Source organism: Cydia splendana, chromosome 26, assembly GCF_910591565.1.
Source record: "Cydia splendana chromosome 26, ilCydSple1.2, whole genome shotgun sequence".
In the NCBI taxonomy this organism is placed as follows: Eukaryota; Metazoa; Arthropoda; class Insecta; order Lepidoptera; family Tortricidae; genus Cydia; species Cydia splendana.
In genome coordinates, this window is record NC_085985.1 from 7,777,055 (window position 1) to 7,798,671 (window position 21,617).

At 40.9% G+C, this 21,617-nt stretch overlaps 1 protein-coding gene across 1 annotated transcript in view; it reads left to right on the top strand.

Moving 5' to 3' along the window:
• Positions 1-21,617, top strand: part of LOC134803423 (exportin-7-B) — a 72,078-nt gene that overhangs the window by 3,255 nt on the left and 47,206 nt on the right. The window contains exons 4-13 of the mRNA XM_063776243.1: positions 1,894-1,993; positions 4,226-4,333; positions 6,778-6,905; positions 7,915-8,110; positions 9,786-10,004; positions 12,084-12,230; positions 13,821-13,993; positions 15,088-15,266; positions 17,613-17,761; positions 20,050-20,142. Coding sequence (XP_063632313.1) covers positions 1,894-1,993; positions 4,226-4,333; positions 6,778-6,905; positions 7,915-8,110; positions 9,786-10,004; positions 12,084-12,230; positions 13,821-13,993; positions 15,088-15,266; positions 17,613-17,761; positions 20,050-20,142 — 1,492 coding nt within the window. The remainder of the gene's footprint in view (positions 1-1,893; positions 1,994-4,225; positions 4,334-6,777; positions 6,906-7,914; positions 8,111-9,785; positions 10,005-12,083; positions 12,231-13,820; positions 13,994-15,087; positions 15,267-17,612; positions 17,762-20,049; positions 20,143-21,617) is intronic.

The following is a 21,617-nucleotide window of genomic DNA, read 5'->3' on the forward strand; positions in this document are numbered from 1 at the left end:
GTCTGTGTGTGTGTTGTTAACTTGCAAGATGTAATGAATATTATGATAGTTGTTCTAGATAATTTAGATAAAAATCAAGGCCACCACGTGCCTTATCTGTACTTGCAATTTGTATTTGTTCTTACCCTTCGAGCAACACCGGCTTCCGACACATCGGAAGGGAGGGGCCCAAGCGATATCTCACCGTACAAATCTTTCTGCCATTTTTCGCGGGGGGAAAGGTGCACACAGTCGCACTTCTCACACACTTACATACAAAATCCAATCTGTAATGACGACACAAATACATAGAAAATGACACACGTCAAAGACAAATCTTGCAAACCTCGATCTCTTTTTGTGTACGGACGAGTGACAAGTGTCACAACACGCACACTAACACATTTTCGTTGAAGTATGTTATTGTATTCTGAGAGATGAGAAGTCGGATTTGTCGCTCGACCGATCCGCAATTTGTACTGAGCGAGCAAAATCGATAAATCCAACAATTACATGAGACTAAAATATAATAATTGTGTTTGAATGTAATTATAATTAAACGTATGATATGTAAAAAAAAATATTACATGTGAAATGTAACACTTTCTTTTTATAAATTTGATGTCCCCGACCTCTTTTTATAACAAAAAACCGAGCAAATAGGCATTTTTGTGCAGCAGTGTTCACGCGCGCGTCTGGACTCGGTCTAGTGAAAAATCCAAGTGCAACTAGTTTTATTACCCGCGCTAGATTAGATTGACGCGCTAATCTTGTACCTCGGCAGAGGGGAAATAGTGCGAATGCCGCCTCCCTTCCGTGTTGCTCGAAGTTCTTACCCTAATTACTACATGTATATAATTATATTCTAGAATCTAGATGTTAGTCTATATACAATAAACATTTGCAAAAGTATTTACAGTAATAACACAGTTCAAAATATCTTATTTTGAACTTACTAACTATATAACACTAACTATTCAAATATATATAAAAAAAACTGCAAAAAAATCACGTTTGTTGTATGGAAGCCCCACTTAAATTATTAATATATTCTGTTTTTAGTATTTGTTGTTATAGTGGCAACAGAAATACGTCATCTGTGAAAATTTCAACTGCCTAGCTATCACGGTTCATAAGATACAGCCTGCTGACAGACAGACAGACGGACAGCAGTTTTAGTAATAGCGTCCCGTTTTTGCCCTTTGGGTACGGAACCATAACAAAGTCCCCCGCCGCGTCTGTCTGTTTTTGTGTGTATGTTTGCGATAAACTCAAAACCTACTGAACGGATTTTCATGCGGTTTTCACCTATCAATGGAGTGAGTCTTGAGGAAGGTTTAGGTGTATATTTTGTTAAGGTTTTGTGTAACACGTGCGAAGACGGGGTGGGCTAAATCAACAACCAATTGGGCCCCACAAAATGGAACTCGAGGTCGCGGCAAACCACGACGGCGTTGGCGAGATGACCTCGACGCCTTTGACAAGAACTGGTGGGAGACGGGCCAAGACCGGGATACGTGGAAAGGAGGCCTTTGCCCAGCAGTGGGACACTAGGCTCATATAAATAAATATAAATAAAGTATGATGAAATAAACCGCTCCGCTGACGACTCCGCTGGCTTGGTCACCTGGAGAGGATGGGGGAGGATCGTGCTGTGAGAAGAGCGTATGTAGGGCACCCGGGTGGAAAACGTCCGTCCGGGCGTCCCAGATACCGCTGGAGTGACGAAGCCGAAAAAGACCTGTCCGCCCTCGGAATACCCAACTGGCGCGAAGTGGCGCAGAATAGGGCAGAGTGGCGCTCTCTTGTGTCAGAGGCCAAGATCCTCTTTGGGTCACCGAGCCAGTGATGTGGGTGGGTGTGTGTGTGTATGATGAAATAAAAGAAAACATGCTAAAATATTGTCTGTTTCAGGTCCACAACGAGTTTGACGGTCCAGCAGCGCCTGGACATCCGCAACTATGCATTGAACTACCTCGCCACCCGCCCCAAGCTCGCGAACTTCGTTGTTCAGGTACCACCGCCCACACTGTCAACTCAACATCGGTGGACCTTCACAGGCCTTCCCGTCTATAGGGGATATTACTGCAATATTCTGCCGCCAGAATGCAGCACTACCGACTCTAGTAAATTCATAGACTAACTTATACATACTGTGCCTTAAACTGTTTTTGACAAGTTTTCACAGACAATAGAATATGATATTGATGCATCAAGGCGGTTTGTTAATAAGGGCCTACCGGTAAACGCGTAAAATTTAGTTATCTGCTGCTGATAGAGAGGTTAGATGATTTGTTAGACCTGTACCCCAAAAGCATAAAATTGTTGTAGTAATTCACCGAATCGCATTTCACCTTGAATGAAAAAGATATCACTATATTTTTTTACTTGACGTACTTTTTCACGTAGCTTTTGACATTAGTATAATTAAATTGTAGTATTAAATGTTTTGTGTAGTATGTTACCGTAGACGCATTTCGTTGCGATCGACGTTTGTTTGGGACTCTAATTTGTGTTAGTTTAAGATAATTAGGTTTCTTTTAAGGAGTAATAAAGCAGCTTTGTGTCTTAGATCATTTGTTTTGCTTTCTTGAACGCCTTATCCGAAATTAATAATTACACCCAAGTCTACAGAACCATCAATCTACTCAATCTTCATACTGTTGCGTTAAATCACGTCGCCAATACAATACACGATCGAGGTGAAATGCGACTAAAGTAATAAACGATAGAGTCATAACGCGAAAGTTAAATTCACGATCGAGGTGAAATGCGACTAAAACTAATAACGACTAAAATAATAAACGATTGAGTCACAACGCGATATTTAAATGCACGATCGAGGTGAAGCGCGTTGCCGGCCTTTAAGATGGGAGTACGCTCTTTTCTTGAAGGTTTGAAGGTCGTATCGGCACACACACACACCCCCCACATTTGTCCATTTTTGTGGTATGGGGTTGTGCACAAATCATGCGAGGTATTTTCGGCTACTTTTTGACCCCCCCTCCCCCTTGGTGATATTTGGTGAGGTTTTTGTCTACCCCCCTCCCCCCACACAACCTCACGTATTTTTTTAAAATTTTTACATTCGACCTAATTTTAAGATAAATAGTATTGTATATAGAAAATCTTGTTTAGTTTTCTATTTTCGTTAAATATACTCGCTATTTTGGGGTGCAGAGTGAAGATTTATGTTTAACGAAACCGAGAAAAAGTATCTACTCATGTGGTAGGTCTTTTTTCTTAGTTTCGTTCACTGTAGAAAAATACACGTGAGGTTTCCTTATACCCCCTCCCCCAACGTGATCTATAGTGATTTTTTCGTGCCCCGCCGTCCCCCGTGACGAACCTCGCGTGCTTTGTGCACAAGCCCTATCCCACATTTTTGGCAGAGAAAGCTCATGCCACCTCCATCATCATCATCATCATGCCATCGATTGACCTTATGCTTTTTGTAATAAGGTCCACCCATGCACAGTGTTGCTACACAATCAACATAATCTTAAACCTTATACAACAAAGTTCCCCGCCGCGTCTGTCTGTATGTAAGTTCGGGATAAACCTCCACTTTTGATGATCAGTCTGGCCTAGCGGGTAGTGACCCTGCCCGCGAAGCCGATGGTTCTGGGTTCGAATGCCGGTAAGGGCATTTGTGTGCTGAGCACAGATATTTGTTCCTGAGCCATGTATTTAAGTATTTGTATATGATATATATCGTTGTCTGTGGGACTTAGTCAATTTGTGTAAGAATGTCCCTATAATATTTATTTATCACTCGAAAACTACTGAACGGATTTTCATGCGATTTTCACTTATTAAGAGAGTTATTCTTGAGGGAGGTGTAGGTGTATAATTGATTAAGGTTTTGTGTAAATTGGTGGTTCACAAGTACTAAAAAAACCGGCCAAGTGCGAGTCGGACTCGCACACGAAGGGTTCCGTACCATTATCTATAAAAACGGTCACCCATCCAAGTACTGACCCCGCCCGACGTTGCTTAACTTCGGTCAAAAATCACGTTTGTTGTATGGAAGCCCCACTTAAATCTTTATTCTATTCTGTTTTTAGTTATAGCGGCAACAGAAATACATCATCTGTGAAAATTTCAGCTGTCTAGCTATCACAGATCACGAGATACAGCCTGGTGACAGACGGACGGACGGACAGCGGAGTCTTAGTAATAGGGTCCCGTTTTACCCTTTGGGTACGGAACCCTAAAAATAAATGTTTGTTTATGTTTTCTCCAGGCGTTGGTGGCCCTGTTCGCGCGCATCACCAAACTGGGCTGGTTCGACATGGTCAAAGAGGAGTTCGTGTTCCACAACGTCATGGGAGACGTCGGGACCTTCTTACAGGTACATACTATAGTAGTTTGTGTTACAAGGGATTAAAATGATATATTTCCGTCAAGGGCGTACATTGAATCCTGAATGAAGCGATGGATTCTATTGTAGAATCCTGGGTGTAATGAGGGATTCAAGTGTTAATACCCCAGACTAATACAAATAATTTTGATACCGTGTGACACATACTGCTTTTCACATCAACTATGAGGAAAATAAAAAATAAATAAATGAGGAAATTATCATGTATCAAAACACTATTTAAGCTAAAAAAATTGTATGTAAAAATTAAAAACAGTGCGTCCTATAACAGAAAAGTACCACTTTGATCCCTCCTAGCAGGGAAGAAAAGTGCCACTTTGATCCCTCCTATAGTTCGTTTTTTTTAGCATTAGAAATAAGGTAAACAATCTTGATGTGTCTTTTAAGTGAAAAACACATTTTAAAAATAAGTTACGGCAAATATGTAACAATTATGAATCTAATACGATCATTTTTATTCTTCTGCTTTCAAAAGTAATAATTACAGATTTTTAAAAAGTGTTTTTCAATTAAAAGACATGTCAAGATCGCTTACCTTCTTTCAAGTTGTTTCTAATGCTAAAAAAAACGAACTATAGCAGGGAGAAAAAGCCCCTTTCCGAATAGGTGATGTGAAAAAATGATTACAGCTTTAGGTAGACCTTGTACTGTTGGATTTGAGTTCTATTACAGCCTCCTAAGGCCCACACAAATGAAAAACCCAAAATTGGCCACTGAAATTTGAAGCTATAGTGCAGAGAATAGAGTTGATTTTTATTTGTTTGAAAATTCAACGAAACAAAAGGAAAGCAACTCTGTTCCAATTGAATATGGTTTAAATTTCATCGAACTGAATATGTACTATAGACAGGACCTTGGGCCTTAGGAGGATACAGTCGATTGCGCCAAACGTGATATGGTTGCCTTTAACATCCCATGCGTAATGGCAGAAAATGGCCGAAGACCGACCGACCCATGTGGCGTCGTGCTATTCATGATGGTCAATCCAAGCACGACGATGCCTGGTTTACCTGTTTAAAACAATGATATTATAAAATTATAGATAGGTTATACTCATACATTAGGATTACAAAAAATACTTCCATATTTATTTAATTACCTCTGGATGAATTTGTTGATTAATTTTCGCATACCATTTATCTTTGTTACACTCATTGTTGAACGTATGCCTGTCGTTTTCTCTTGTGATGTGCGCGAGCTCGTTAGCACGTGCACATCTCTCGTTTGCCTAGGCGCGACTGAAGAACATTCTGTACAATTGTCACAAGTTAAGTGCTTCAATTTTGGAGCGCGTATAACCTATCTATAGTTATTGCTTTAAAAGGGAAACGCATGAAGCGCCACGAGCAGGACTCCAACCCTCAGTTTTTTCGAGATGCCCCGACTAGTAGTTTTGGCCGAATACCGAATATTAGGCCCCTCTCTCGGCCGAAGCGCCGAATATTCGGCATAACATTTTTACAATTTGAGTCACATTTTTTATGAAACCTGTTCGCCAACAAAGCACAACGTTTGCTAAGATGTAATTATTTTTGTGTTCCGTACAAAACTTTGTTCACGGAACACTTATGGGATCACTTCAGTCTTGCAAATCAGTTAAATGCGTTTTTCTCAGAGACCGTTTGACGTAGATACCTAAAATTTTGAACAGTTATAGCAATTATTGTTGCTCAGAACTAGTGAATGTAGTCAATATAAAATCGAGTCCATGTTATAAATTTTAGGCAACAAAAGGGGCAAGTTTCTGCATATTTTGTACGTGTATAACACGCTCATTAATTGCACCAAAGAGAGTAGAGTGTATAGAGACGGATTGTCAAAGTAAATTATGTAGCCACTGTAAATTTACTGCCATCTTTCAACTGAACATAAAACTGTTAGAACGCCATTTGAATTTGATCCTTATTCTTTCACTGATATGTGTTAACTTATTAAATATTATTATTAACGCCATCTACTCGAGAGTATGCTGAAGGTTATGGCGCCATCGCTCGAAAAGATTGCACCATACCTTTGGCCTATAGTCGAGTAGATGGCGTTAATATTATTATTTAACAAGTTAAGTATCAGTGAAAGAATAATGATCAAAGTCAAATTGCGTTCTAACAGTTTTAATCGTCTGTCTAAAGATGGCAGTAAATGTACTGTAGCTACATAGTTCACCAAGGAGGAGTTTTCGCCAAAGAAAGTCAAGTTCCGGCGGTTCCGCGGCCGGCTCCCTGACACTTCAAGGTTGCGAACTCCATCACAGCCATAATTCTGTTTTTATTTCTAAGATATATTTTATAATAATATGTATGCTAGTTTTAAGGTTTATCTATGTGCCAATCATTGCCTGAAAATAAATATTTTTCATTTTATTTCATAATATATCATGACAGTAACTCTCTATTTCAAATTCTCATTAATTGCAGGGCCCAGCAGAAATGTGCACAATAGGAGTGCAGTTACTGTCGCAACTGGTTCTAGAGATGAACCAGGTGTCGGAAGCTGACGCCAACCGCTCGCTGGCCAAACACAGGAAAATCGCTTCTTCATTTAGGTATGTAATGATTCTATAAGATAGTCATATGCTGGTTTTTCTCTCTGATATCATATCCTCCTGAGACTAAATGTGACGTCCCACGGGTGGCGGTTGGCGCTTACGCTATTATTAACGTCGCTCCTATATTATTTCGGCGCTATACGACTTAAACGCCAGCCGCCATGAGGTACCTTTACCCGTCGAACGTCACAAATGTACATTACAATGCACATATTCGTGCAATCTAATTTGAACCTTTCATGAACCAAATAAAGTAGCATTTCTTTTGCTTCACTGCTTTTTAAAACAAACAAAAATCGTTCTAATTTACTTATAGAATAAGGTTCAAATTAAAAATTTGATAACTTTATATGGTGGGTCTTACGAGGATACATATAATGAGTAAACAGTGTGACAGACAAGTCTTATGATTAGTTATGATACTTTATATTTGGGTCCTGTACCCAAAGGGTAAAAACGGGACCCTATTACTAAGACTCCGCTGTCCGTCTGTCTGTCTGTCACCAGTCTGTATCTCACGAACCGTGATAGCTAGACAGTTGAAATTTTCACAGATTATACATTTCTGTTGCCGCTATAACAACAAATACTAAAAAGTACGGAACCTTCGGTGGGCGAGTCCGACTCGCACTTGTCCGGTTTTTAACCTTTAGGACGCCCCTAACAAATTAAAATGTGTTATTAACTTATTGTTATTAGCGAAGCGTCTGGTTGATGTAACTGGTGACCGAAGAGCTGGCGACTACCTCGCACAACGTATCAGCATTGCGATACAGCGAGGAAATGCCGCCAGCATCCTTGGTACAATGCCTCAAGGGTCTATTTTAGATTTAACCTAGTTATTTATTTATTTTAGTAATACCTGTGTAGGTATATATCTTGTTTGTAAATAAATTTATTATTATTAAAAAAAACTTATAATTTTCTTGCTTAATGTTCAAACTTAGAAAATAATCAGACATTGTGTGAAATACTTTTCATTTATCACAATATTTTCGTTCCACAGAGACACACAACTGTTCGAGATGTTCCGCCTGTCCTGCTCGCTCCTCTCCGGCGCGAGAGGGAAGGCACTAGACCCGCTAGACGCTAGCCAACACGCCCTGATAGCGAGCTTACTCCGGCTTGCCCACAACTGTCTCACGTACGACTTTATCGGCACTGCCGTCGACGAGTGCTCCGACGATCTGTGCACCGTGCAGGTACTAATAATAACTTAGATTCCAAAAATAACAACAACTAGGAACTAGATTCCAGTAATAACCCTCAAGATTACAAGAATACCAACAGCTAATATTCGGTTACTATCCGGTATCCGGCCTAACCAGCCCTTAATTTTACATATGGCCGGATACCGGATAGTGACCTACTATCCGGCCGGATACCGGATAGTAACTTTGCTTTATTTCGGAGTAAACAAATTTGATTTAAGAAACAATCACGGTCATAATCGTACTCGTTTATTATTTTAAAAGTATTTAAACATTCCACTCACTTGCACGCGCACTCATTTTGTACCTAGAAATGTGTCCGCGCGATCGTTCACTACGAAACAGGTCAAAACCTGCAAAATGCGCACCTGAGGAACCGAAAAGTAGGTATAGTTTCTCCGGCCGAATATTCGGCGGCCGGATACCGAATATGCGGCCGATAGTCAGGCCGAACATCCGGTATCCGGCCAAACAACTATCCGTTGCATCTCTACTAATAATACCTTAGATTCAAAAAATAACAACAACTAGGAACTAGATTCCAATAATAGCCCTCAAGATTCCAAGAATACCAACAGCTAATAATCGGGTTCTAGGTTAGGTTATGTTTAAAAATGTTTGAATAGGGTATTTTCCTATTAGTCAAATCAGTTACTTTTTTAGAGCTGTCAAAACGTTTTGCTAATATGGAATTTATATGAAACATTACATCGTAACGTCACGTTCAACTCACCTACTTTTTATACAGTAGAGTCCGGTTATAACGACGCCCAAGGGACCGCTGATATTACGTCGTACTAATCGGACGTCGCACTAAACGAACTGCCAATTTTAATATATTTTTTTAATCAAAATAATTACATCATTTTCTATTTATTAATACTTTAAGCGACAATCAAAGAAAAAAAAAACATTTCAACTAAAATATTTATTTACGTTAGTATTACAACACTTTGTCTTAAATGCAGAGACTTGTGTGTTTAGAAGAAGCCACTTTTGTAGGTAGGTACGCGTACTCACTCATCATCCGCAAATTACTCGACCCCGTAAAATAAAAAGTCGTAATTCTTAGGGATCTAATCAAGACGACAATCATACATCGACAATGAAAAAAATAAATAAGTTTTTTGTCAAACATTTCAATTTTGAGTCAACTTTTACTTTTGTTTCAACAAACAACTTATGCCTACTCAATTGAGACAATTCTTACAAGCCGAAACGTCACATGACTATTTCATCTTCCTGAGTATAGGCAAAGGGGGGAGGGAAGTTGGGTGCGCGGGACGAAGTAAGCTTCTTACCAACAATTTATTTGTAAAAACTACGTCGCTCGTCGTTGTAACCGGACTTGACGGACGGATTTTGTGTCAATTTCCGTCGTTAAAAGCGGTCGGTCGTTATAAGCGGAGTCGTAATAAACGGTAGTACTTTCATAGTAGCTAGTACTAAAACCAAACAAGTGCCTATACTTACGTCGCTATAAGCGGTTGGTTGTTATATGCGGAGTCGTACTAACCGGACTCTACTGTATTTCTATCCGATTTATTAAATAGAAGTTGTGTTTAAAAATACTCCTATCTGTATTTTTCTAATAATTATCTGGTGCTTTATTTCATGCATTGTGTAAAATAATTTATTTTAAATACAGTATAATACCCTATTGTAGATCCCGACGTCGTGGCGCGGGTCGTTCCTGGGCGGCGGCACGCTGGAGCTGTTCTTCTCGCTGCAGGCGGCGCTGAGCGGCGGCGGGCTGGCGGGGCTGGCGCTGGCGTGCCTGGTGCAGCTCGCGTCCGTGCGCCGCTCGCTCTTCGGCAACAACGAGCGCGCCAAGTTCCTCAACCGCCTCGCGCACGGCGTGCTCACCATACTCGAGAACACACAGGTAACTACACAAATAATCAATGAGAGTCCACTGAATAACGCGTACCAACGACAAAGACGAGATTCCAGAAATAATCCACGAGATTCCAGTAATAATAAAAGTATTATCAGGCTGACGGGAGGCCTGCTGCAGTTATTGCAGATATATTTCTATCTAAAATGTATAAATATTATGGATTGTCCTAGTATATAAGCGACTTAATATTTAAAATGTCCGCGTTTTGAACACATATTAACTCACATTTATAGACGGGTCTAACGAGAAACGGCTAACCGCGACCACGACCAGTGAAACCTGTGTCGAAACGTCGGTAGGTAAGATCTATATATCTATAAATGTGAGTTAATATATAAGCGACTTGGTTTTTGTTAACTGTAATGTTTACATATTTCGTAATAAATAAATAAACAAAATTGGAATACACGCATGAGATATAGAAATAATCGAGGAAATTCCAGAAATAATCAACGAGATTCCACAGATAATTCACTGAAAAATTAGAACATGGAACGTGTCACTATAATAAAACTGCATTTAAGTGCACAACTAGTTCCCACAATATTTTGAACGATCACTTTTTAGATTAGTGTACTAGCTACCGCAGCTTATGGACGCTTGTATCTCCAGAAATGATACAAACGCATTGCCGACGCTTTAAGTATACAAACAAGACTTCGCTTCAGTGCTTCACACGCCTTACTTCATCTAATAACTGACGACAGAGTCGCGCCTATACATTAGAGTCTAATGATTAGTTAGACACATTAGAGATATCTGTATTTCACTTCTACGAATTGCTGCGTCCTTGTCGTTAGTTCCTGAATTATAGTGCGACATAATATAATAGAAATGAAATAAAATGGAACTAGAAAAAACCCATCCTAAATTGTTGTCAAGTTGTCACGTTTAAGCATTTTACGTCAAAAATGTGACAGTTACGTAGAAAGTGGCGCCCTCAATAATTTTCTACAATGGGGTTGGCCGGTGGAAGTTTTTAGCAGATGGCGCCATCATAGCTTGCCCCGTCAATCCCTAGAATTGTGTCAAATTTTTGTTTTTTTAATACCCTGGATGCCAGCTCTTTAAGCCAAATCTCATAAAAAAGGGGCAAGCTATGATGGCGCCATCTAGGCAAACCTTTGACAGTTGCCAAGCCCATTTCTTGTCGGACTATAAGTAAGATGTGTGAAACGCTTTAGAACCTAAAACAATTCTTCGTCACAGAATAAGTAATAGTATTATCATACAGAACGGCCACGCACCGCCCCGCCCCGACTCGCATTACCTCGCCCCGCGACATGAATCTGGCGGACTTCTGGCGTCCTCTCAGTACAGCGACTTACCCACACATGCACAATGACGCGTGTACAGACGTGCCGCGCACACAAACGCAAATTATTTTTCACTTCTCATGCTCAAAAAGTGCACCTTTATGTCGTGCGTAGACGACATAAAATCGCATTTTATGCTCTAGAGCATAAAAGTAAATTTTTTTTCTAAGACTAAGGTAATCGGTCTCAACAGCCAAACAGTTAAAACATATTGCACAATTTAACTGAGCAATAAAATTGTGTAGATGACAAAACTTGTTATATTATTTTATTTTTGCTACAATTTATTAGAAATCCGTATTTTCTGTCATTAAATTTAGTAAATCACATAAAATAGGAGTCGATTATCGTTCAAAAATGCTCCGAAATGTTTGACTTGGCAGATAACCAAGCGTCTGAAACTCTGATCACATGTTAAAAATTAAAAAAAAAAATTAAAAAGTTAGTTGGCGGGAATTGGTTATGTATTATGTTCTTTCGCTTTACGACAATTTCGTGGTGTAAATTGCCGTGAAAAATATAATTTATTTTCCTCGCAATCGAGGTGAAAAGCAGAGTGTACAACAAGGGCATAAATGTCCATTTTTACCCTCGTCTACTATTTTGGTCTTCGCTTCGCTCAGACCAAAAAATTGCCTCGGGTAGAAATGGGTCACTTTATGCCCTTGTTGTACAATCTACTATTTGATGTATAGCGTGTCCGCCCTGTGTCTTCGTCAATGCTAAAATGTATCCTTTTACGTTCCAGGGCCTCTCCGACCCTTCGAACTACCACGAGTTCTGCCGGTTGCTGGCGCGGCTCAAGTCCAACTATCAACTCGGCGAACTGGTCATGGTCGACAACTACCCGCGTCTCATAGAACTCATAGCGAAGTTCACAGTTCAGAGCTTACAAGTACGTATCGGTTACCATAGAGAAATAAGTAAGGATAGAGTGCTATGTTCGTTTTTTTAGCATTAGAAAGAAGGTCAGCGATCTTGACATGCCATTTAATTGAAAAACGCTTTTTAAAAATCAGTAACTATTACTTATGTAAGCAGAAGAATATAAATGATCGTATCATATTCATAATTATTACATATTTGCCGTGACTTATTTTTAAAACGTGTTTTTCAATAAAAAGACACATCAAGATTCTTTACCTTATTTCTAATGCTAAAAAACGAACTATAACGCCATACATCAGTTTTCTTTCCAAAACGCGAGCTATTTCGTAGTCGACATTTAGCGTCAAGTAGTGGATTTATCAGTACTACTAGTTGACAATAGATGTCGCGACGAACGAAAAGTCTAATGCTCAACAATTGTCAGTTAATATTATAACCGCATTAACCGGAACTTAATTTCAACTTCCAGCTTGTAATATTAGAGTCACACCGAGGAAAGTCTGCAGCGATTTTGATAGCCCACGCAGTGCAAGTGTCATTTTAAACGTCAAACTTGGATGAAATTATGTCGGTTAAATAACACTTACACTGCGTGGGCTATCAAAATCGCTGCAGACGTTTCTTGGTCTAACTCTAGTTGTAAATTATTTTAGCAATACATTTTTCGTCAGTCGCGACACTCGCGACATCTGGTGTAATGCCTCCTCTACACTATCATCGTTGATGATCGTGCAAGCAAAGACATATGTAACTTCGTATAAGACGAATAAAGTCTAAGGAAAAAACGTGCCTCGGAATTCAAGTAAAAGTCATTCTCGAATAGATGGCGCACACACCTTTAGCCTATCCTCGGCTAGATGGCGTGACGACACCGTTTCATATTTAACAATTTTAACACATAGATATCATTGAATGAGCATGGATCAAAATGATATAAAAATAATAAAATTATTTATCCATATATATACATTTTTTGATAACTTTATACGTTTTCATTTTGAGTTTTAGTCGTGTGTCGATAGATGGCAGTAAATTTACAGTGACTACAAAATTTACAATGACAGGACCCCTCTATACTATCTATTCTTTTTGGTGCAAGCATCCACATGATAGCCTGTACAACGTAACCGCCCAGCGATTCCCTTTGATGTGTGCCCTAAAAACCGACAACTCACGTGTCGCAGGCGATGATAGACGATGACATTCCTGCCGAGTATGCCCTCTACACTTAGAGCATTTAATAACTGGAGTGGCCTTTAAGAGCTTACCCCTCTGCCGAAAAACTTGCACAATTGTGCAAATTTTTTATGGAATGACATGGCTATTTGTACGTTACGTACAAATCATGTAGAAATAGCAATACATTTGACGTCCCCTCCCCCGCAAAAATCGGCAGACTGTTTCGTAAAGAAAATGACAGCGATGACATCTCCAGTTACTAAATGCTCTAAGCCTCTACACTATCGTCCCCGCCAGTCATCGTCTATCATCGCCGATAATGTAGAGAAGCCATTAGATCAACTCCAAATCAGTGCTAAATTTTTATTCAAGTGACCTCCTGTGTTTTTCATATGACTTGGAAAATTTACAATTTCAGATGTGGCAATTCGCCCCCAACTCAGTGCACTACCTTCTGTCACTGTGGCAGCGCATGGTGGCGTCCGTACCCTACGTCAAGGCCACGGAGCCACATCTACTGGAGACGTACGCCCCGGGCGTTACCGCCGCGTACATAGAGTCCAGACTCAACTCTGTGGCCGTCGTCGTCAGGTGGGTGGCTAACAACCGCACAGGACAGTACTTGGTGCAGAGACGCGTCTACTAGAGACGTACGTCCTGGGCGTTACATCTAATAGATATACGCCCGGAAACATCAGTGAAGCTCTTTGGATATGCACAAACATATCACAAATGTGTCATTCTCAATCAAAAGGTACTACATTGTCGCTCTGACAGGTTAAATTTTCGTATAAAGATACAAGCCAATTTCGTCTTTATGGTAAGCGAAAAAGTGGTACCTTTTGATTGAGAACGTCATATTTCAAATTGTAGTCCAATTTTCTAATGTTACACCAATGATATTATAATTATATAACTATAGATTGGTTATACTCATTCATAAGAAGCACAAGAATTCTTTCAAATTTATATCCACATCTACGAAAAAATCTGTTGTTTTTGATTAATTTTCGCATTCCATTCATCGTTGTCATAGGTACTTGTTGTTAAACATTAGCTTGTCTCTTTCGGTGAGCGGGAGCTCGTTAGCACGTGCACATTTTTCGCTTGTCCAGGTGCGACTAAATGCAACTTGTACAATTTGTCACAAGGTAAGCGCTTCAATTTTGGAACGCCTATAACATATCTTGAGTTATAATTTAATCATTGTTTTACACTATTTCTTTCAAATTTCTGGACCCTCCTTTAAACTCAGGGCTCTAAACCGGTTTTTTTTATTTAAATTATTTTATGCTCCTTAGGTAGGACTGAATCATGTATTTAGTTAACAACTTCGTATTATTAGATTGTCCCATTAAAAATAAACCAAAGAACGTAATCATAGTGGTATTTTTTGTATGAAGAAAAACCGGTTCCGAGCCTTGCTCATAATTACACATCGGTAACTCGTGGCATTTAGGTAGCACTTAAAAGATTAGTGATGAGCACACATCGGTAACTCGTGGCACTTGACAGTTTCTAACAGACTAGTGATGGGACAATGTTCTTCCTATACGAGTCGAGAAAAAGAAACCACTAAAAAAAGGAATTAATTAAACTAATCTTTTAAGTGCTACCTAAATGCCACGAGTTACCGATGTGTACTCATAATGTATGGACGTCACATTGAATTCAACAATTTCCAGGGACGGCCTAGAAGACCCCCTCGACGAAGTGGGCTGCGTGCAACAACAGTTAGAACAGCTGTCAGTGATCGGGCGGTGCGAGTACGGCAAAACGTGTCAACTACTGGTGTCGCACTTCGACCGCGCCGCCGCCGCGTACAGCGTCGAGGGGAACGCGCACCAACTCACAGTACTCAGAGGTACGTAGAATGTTCTAGAAGCCGTTAGCTTCCATCTTCCATTGACACACGAGAACTTGAATTTCGAACGAGCGTATTTATTTTCGTGAGCCGGCGTTCGTGGCGCGCTGTCATTTGAATTTGGAATGTTCTACATCGCGCTATTGACATTTTTTAACGCGTGGATATATACCCCCCGTAAAATATGTGAAACCTTATTGCAACGATATAAGAGCTGAACATCTAACCGATAAAGCATTTAAGTGTAAGTGCAACGGTTGGAATAAACTGTCAGTGATCGGGCGATACGAGTACGGCAAGACGTGCCAAGCCAACTACAGTGTATGGGAATACAATAAACGTGATAAAATGTGTGGGTCACTGGTAGTTGACTTGGCACGTCTTGCCGTACTTGCATCGACAGTTTATTCCAACCGTTGCACTCACACTTAAATGGTTTATCTGTTAGAGCAGCGGTCGGCAACCTTTTAGCAGCTAAGGGCCATATAGTAGTTAACGAAGATGACGCGGGCCGCACTTTGGTAATATTTGTGACTTTAGCAGACATTGTCGTTCGTCAGTATTACATACAAAATAGCCAGGGAGGCTCGCGGGCCGCAAGCGAGAGATTGGCGGGCCGCATGCGGCCCGCGGGCCGCTGGTAGCCGACCGCTGGGTTAGAGCTCTTATATCGTTGCAATAAAGTTTCACACATTTTACGGGGGTTTATATCCACGCGTTAAAAAATGTCAATAGCGCGATGTAGAACATGCCCCACTTAATAAATTTTATTTTGTTTTTAGTATATGTTGTTATAACGGCAACAGAAATACATCATCTGTGAAAATTTCAACTGTAGCTATCACGGTTCGTGAGATACAGCCTGGTGACAGACGGACGGACGGACGGACAGCGGAGTCTTAGTAACAGGGTCCCGTTTTTACCCTTTGGGTACGGAACCCTAAAAACGTAGCCGAGTATAAATGCCATTAGGCATTACGTCCGCTATTTGTGCATTATTTTTATGTTTTGTGCAATAAAGTTTAAATAAATAAATAAATATAAATCGTTTGAAAGAAAAGAATGCTAGACTATTAGAAGGCTAGAGTGTCTTTGCCCCCTCACAAGGGTAACGAGTGGCAAGGGGGTAACCGCTGGATCTGCTTATGCTTAGTATAAGCAAAGAGAATAGATAGTATAGAGGGGTCCTGTCATAGTAAATTTTGTAGTCACAGTAAATTTACTGCCATCTATCGACACACGACTAAAACTCAAAATGAAAACGTATAAAATTATCAAAAAATGTATTTATATGGATAAATGATTTTATTATTTTTATATCATTTTGACCTATGTTCATTCACTGATATCTATGTGTTAAAATTGTTAAATATGAAACGGTGTTGTCACGCCATCTAGCTGAGCATAGGCCAATGGTGTGTGCGCCATCTATCCGAGAATGACTTTTTCTTGATTTCCGAGGCACGTTTTTAGGGTTCCGTACCCAAAGGGTAAAACGGGACCCTATTACTAAGACTTCGCTGTCCGTCCGTCTGTCACCAGGCTGTATCTCACGAACCGTGATAGCTAGATAGTTGAAATTTTCACAGATGATGTATTTCTGTTGCCGCTATAACAACAAATACTAAAAACAGAATAAAATAAAGATTTAAATGGGGCTCCCATACAACAAACGTGATTTTTGACCAAAGTTAAGCAACGTCGGGAGTGGTCAGTACTTGGATGGGTGACCGTTTTTTTTTTGCTTTTTTTGCGTTTTTTTTTTTTGCATTATGGTACGGAACCCTTCGTGCGCGAGTCCGACTCGCACTTGCCCGGTTTTTATTTCCTTAGACTTTATTCATCTTATACGAAGTTACATATGTCTTTGGTATAAGTCGCATTACCAAAGACGAAAGTTCCAGGGTTCATACTTATTCTCTAAACATTACGTGAGTCTCCTACTCAGAATGGGAGAGGATCGGGCAGTCAAGAGGGCGTTCTTGGACCGACCGACTGGTAGCCGTCCGGTGGGTCGGCCCAGGTATCGCTGGGAAGACACTGTGACGGTGGATCTGTTCCAGCTTTGCGTCAGTAATGCTCTAGATTCCTAGGATAGCTGTACCGTCATATAGCGGCCGTCTCCATACAAATACTACGACATCCATATTTAGCCGTATTATTTAGTATGGAGACGGCCGCTATATGACGGCACCGCTATTCTAGGAAAACCGATCTTAACTGGCCGGAACTTGCGCAGGATCGGGACAGGTGGCACACGCTCTCGTTTCGGAGGCCAAGATTCTCTTTGGATCGCTGAGCCAAATTTAATGGACCCCAATTTAACCAGCAAATCTCAACCCGCAGGTCAACTAACCTGGCTGGTGTACATGATCGGCGCCTGCATCGGCGGCCGCGCGTCCGTCAACATCTGCGACGAGAACGACGCCATGGACGGAGAACTCGTCTGTCGGGTCCTGCAGCTCATGGACCTCACCGACTCGAGGCTCGCCACAGTAAGTCCATCTATTCCACTTCACTCCCTCTTCATTCCTGAAATATACTGCACAGCTAAACTATACGACCTTCTAAACAATAGGGTATTTGACTGTATTTAGGGCCACCCCACATCTAGCGTCTTTCGAGCGTCGGCGTCTCGTCGGCGTCTACAACTCTATGACCCTGCTCGACGCAACGTCGACGCAACGTCGACGCAACGTCGACGCAACTGCGCAGCGACGTCATTTTCCATAGCGCTGACCGACGCCGACGCCCGAAAGACGCCAGATGTGGGGTGGCCCTTAAAATAATAGTTATTTACGATACAAGTGCGGAAACTAGGAAATTGGCAACGAGTGGTGATAAATTAAAACACGACCGAGGCGTAAAATAGCACATTTCGTGCGATTTCATTTAAAGGGCCATATGTACAGTCACATGCAATAATATGTTACTCTTCGAAGGCCGCAAAATATATGTGACACGCTCGTATGGCTCTACAAATAAGATCTTGTCAGATATTTTTGCGGCCTTCGTTGTGTAACATATTATTGCAGGTGACTGTACTGTAAAACGTTGTACGATACACATGCGAATAGGTAATTCGCATCTCGTGTCGATTTAAAACACTCCGTTCGGTCGTGTTTTAATTTATCGCCACTCGTTTCGAATTTCCTCTTTTCCGCACTTGTATCGTAAATAACTATTACACCATGCATGAAATAAAGCATCGGAAGATTAATAGAGAAACGTAGACAGCAGTTAATTTTAGACACAATTTCTATTTTAAAACCCGTATTAAACTATAAAGAGTAGGTAATTTGATTGTGACGTCACATGCTAGTGTTTCATATAAATTCCATAGTAGCAAAATCGTTATGACAGTTCGAAAAAAGAAAAAAATTCAAAAATAATCTTTTTGTATGGGAGGTACCCCAAAAAATTTTTTTTATACTTTTTATTTTACTGTTCTGTCGCAATGCATGATTTATGTATCCATGTCTAATTGCAGCTTTCTAGCACTAGCGATCACGGAGCAAAGCCTCGACAGACAGACATACAGACATGGCGAAACTATAAGGGTTTCTAGGTGACTACGAAACCCTAAAAACGGCAAAAAAATCACGTTCGTTGTATGGGAGCCCCATTCAAATATTTATTTGATTCTGTCTGAAATACATCATCTGTGAAAATTTCAACTGCCTAGCTATCACGGTTCTTGAGATACAGCATGGTGACAGACACAGACGGACAGTGGAGTGTTAGTAATAGGATCCCGTTTTTACCCTTTGGGTACGGAACCCTAAAAATAAGATTTATAAACAACTTTGTTCTCGTGTAAAACAAATCATCATCATCATATCAGCCAGAGGAAGTCCACTGCTGGACATAGGCCTCCCCCAACGAGTGCCACAATGACCGGTCTTGCGCCACCCGCATCCAGCGGACTCCCGCGACCAGCCCTTTACCAGGTCGTCAGTCCACCTTGTGGGGGTCTATCCACGTTGCGCCTTCCGGTACGTGGTCGCCACTCGAGAACCTTTCCGCCCCAACGGGCATCGGTTCTATTGGCAACGTGCCCCGCCCACTGCCACTTAAGTTTAGCGATTCGGAGGACTACATCGGTTACTTTGGTTCTGCTGCGGATGGCCTCATTTCTGATGCGACTCCCAGCATAGCCCTCTCCATTGCCCTTTGGGTGACTTTGAGCCTTCTTATGAGGCACACAGTAAGCGGCCACGTTTCAGTTCCATATGTCATCACTGGCAACACACACTGGTCGAAGACTTTCGTCTTGAGACACTGCGGAATATTGGACAAAAAGATGTGCCGTAGCTTCCCAAACGCTGCCCAACCGAGTCGGATTCGTCGAACAACAACACGATTTAACAACTTAGCTCTCATTGAATAATTTTACGTTTTAGACTCACTTGTTTTTAGTCACTCGCGCAACATGTTGAGTTCGTGCTGTGTATCGCTACAAGTGTTAGGTGACCCAAGCCCAAACACACCACTATGCCCGCCTACAATAACAGCGAAAGACCTCTCCCAACCTGTTTTCTCGGCGCGCGCGCAGCGTGCGACGCGGCGAGCCGCAGTACGCGATACACGGCCGTCGTGAACGCTGCTCGCACTGTTTCTCGCAGTGCTTGAGAAAGGAGACCTAGGCTCTCCGAAACATGTCGCGCGAGTGACTAAAAACAAGTGAGTCTAAACCGTAAAATTATTCAATGTTAGTATGTCTCACAACAGTTTAAATTCGAACTTAGCTCCCGTGTAAAACAAATAACTATTATGATTGCAGGGCGGCTGTGAGAAACTGGAGCTGGCTATGATGTCGTTCTTCGAGCAGTTTAGGAAAATATACGTCGGCGACCAGGTGCAAAAGAACAGCAAGGTGGGGCAGTTTTACATAACACAAATATTGATACAATTTTCACCACACCAGCTCGGAAAGGCTTACTTTGCACTTCAAAAACTTATAGCAAAGTTGCATTTTGTTCAAATGTGAGGCAAAGTAATCAAATGAAAATTTTGAGTTGGTTTCTTATGTTTGCTGGTAGAATTGACTTTTAAACGATGGTTTTGGATGATAAATATTTTAAAACCTTAATTTGGATTTGATTTTGTTTGATATTTTACATTTAATATTTGCTTCGGGTTAGTGTGGTGAAAAATGTTGTGTTTCACTTGGGGGCGAATTTTGTTTAACCCTCGTGCTTTGAAACCCTCGCAACGCTCACGATTTCAATTTTGGAATCTTTCGCTTGCGCGGGTATCAATATTACCACGAGTGGTTAAACAACAACTTTGCCCCCTTGTAAAACAAATAACTATTGTCATTTCAAACACGTGCGGATAGGAACGTTGTGATCAGGATAATAGGCTGCGAAATATCATTCCTTAGATTGGTATTCCATTTGTCCAAAATATGTGTCCAATGTTATTGCGTCTCACTCTCTCATTAAAGCAAAATGTGATACGCAATACACATCGGACTAAGAAATTGGATAGGTGGAATACCAACCTGAGACACGTCGGCAATGAATTTTACATACAACAGGATTTTTGAATTTTCTTAACCTTTTGAACGCCACAGACGGCAATTGACGTCAACGCAAAATCGTGACAACGATGCCAAAGACGGCATATGACGTATCGTTTTTTGACGAAAATCTACTAAAAAACACCCCACTTTTAGGTTGGCATTTTTACCCCCGTGGCGTCAGTGGCACGGCAAATGGATGCGCCGTTTGGCGTTCAAAAGGTTAATTCTCTACATGCACCTGCAATAATCTCACAACGAAGCGCGCATACTTGTTTAAGGATGGTATTCCACCTGTCCAATTTTTTTGTCCAATGTTATTGCGTCTCACTCTCTCATTAAGCAAAATGTGAGACACAATACACATTGGACAAAGGTATTGGTCAGATGGAATACCATCTTCTGCTTCCTCGCGTTATCCCGGCATTTTGCCACGGCTCATGGGAGCCTGGGGTCCGCTTGACAACTAATCCCAAGAATTGACGTAGGAACTAGATTTTACGAAAGCGACTGCCATCTGACCTTCCAACCCAGAGGGGAAACTATTAGGCCTTATTGGGATTAGTCCGGTTTCCTCGCGATGTTTTCCTTCACCGAAAAGCAACCAGAGTTAGACCAAGAAAAGTCTGCAGCGGTTTTGATAGCCCACACAGGTTAGTGTTATTTATACGTCATAATTACATAGAAGATTAACGTTTAAAATGACACTTGCTCTGCGTGGGGTATTAAAATCGCTGCAGACTTTTCTTGGTCTAACTCTAGTAAATATCAAATGATATTACGAAACGAGCCGGGGTTTGAACCCGCGTCCTCTGGATTGAAAGTCG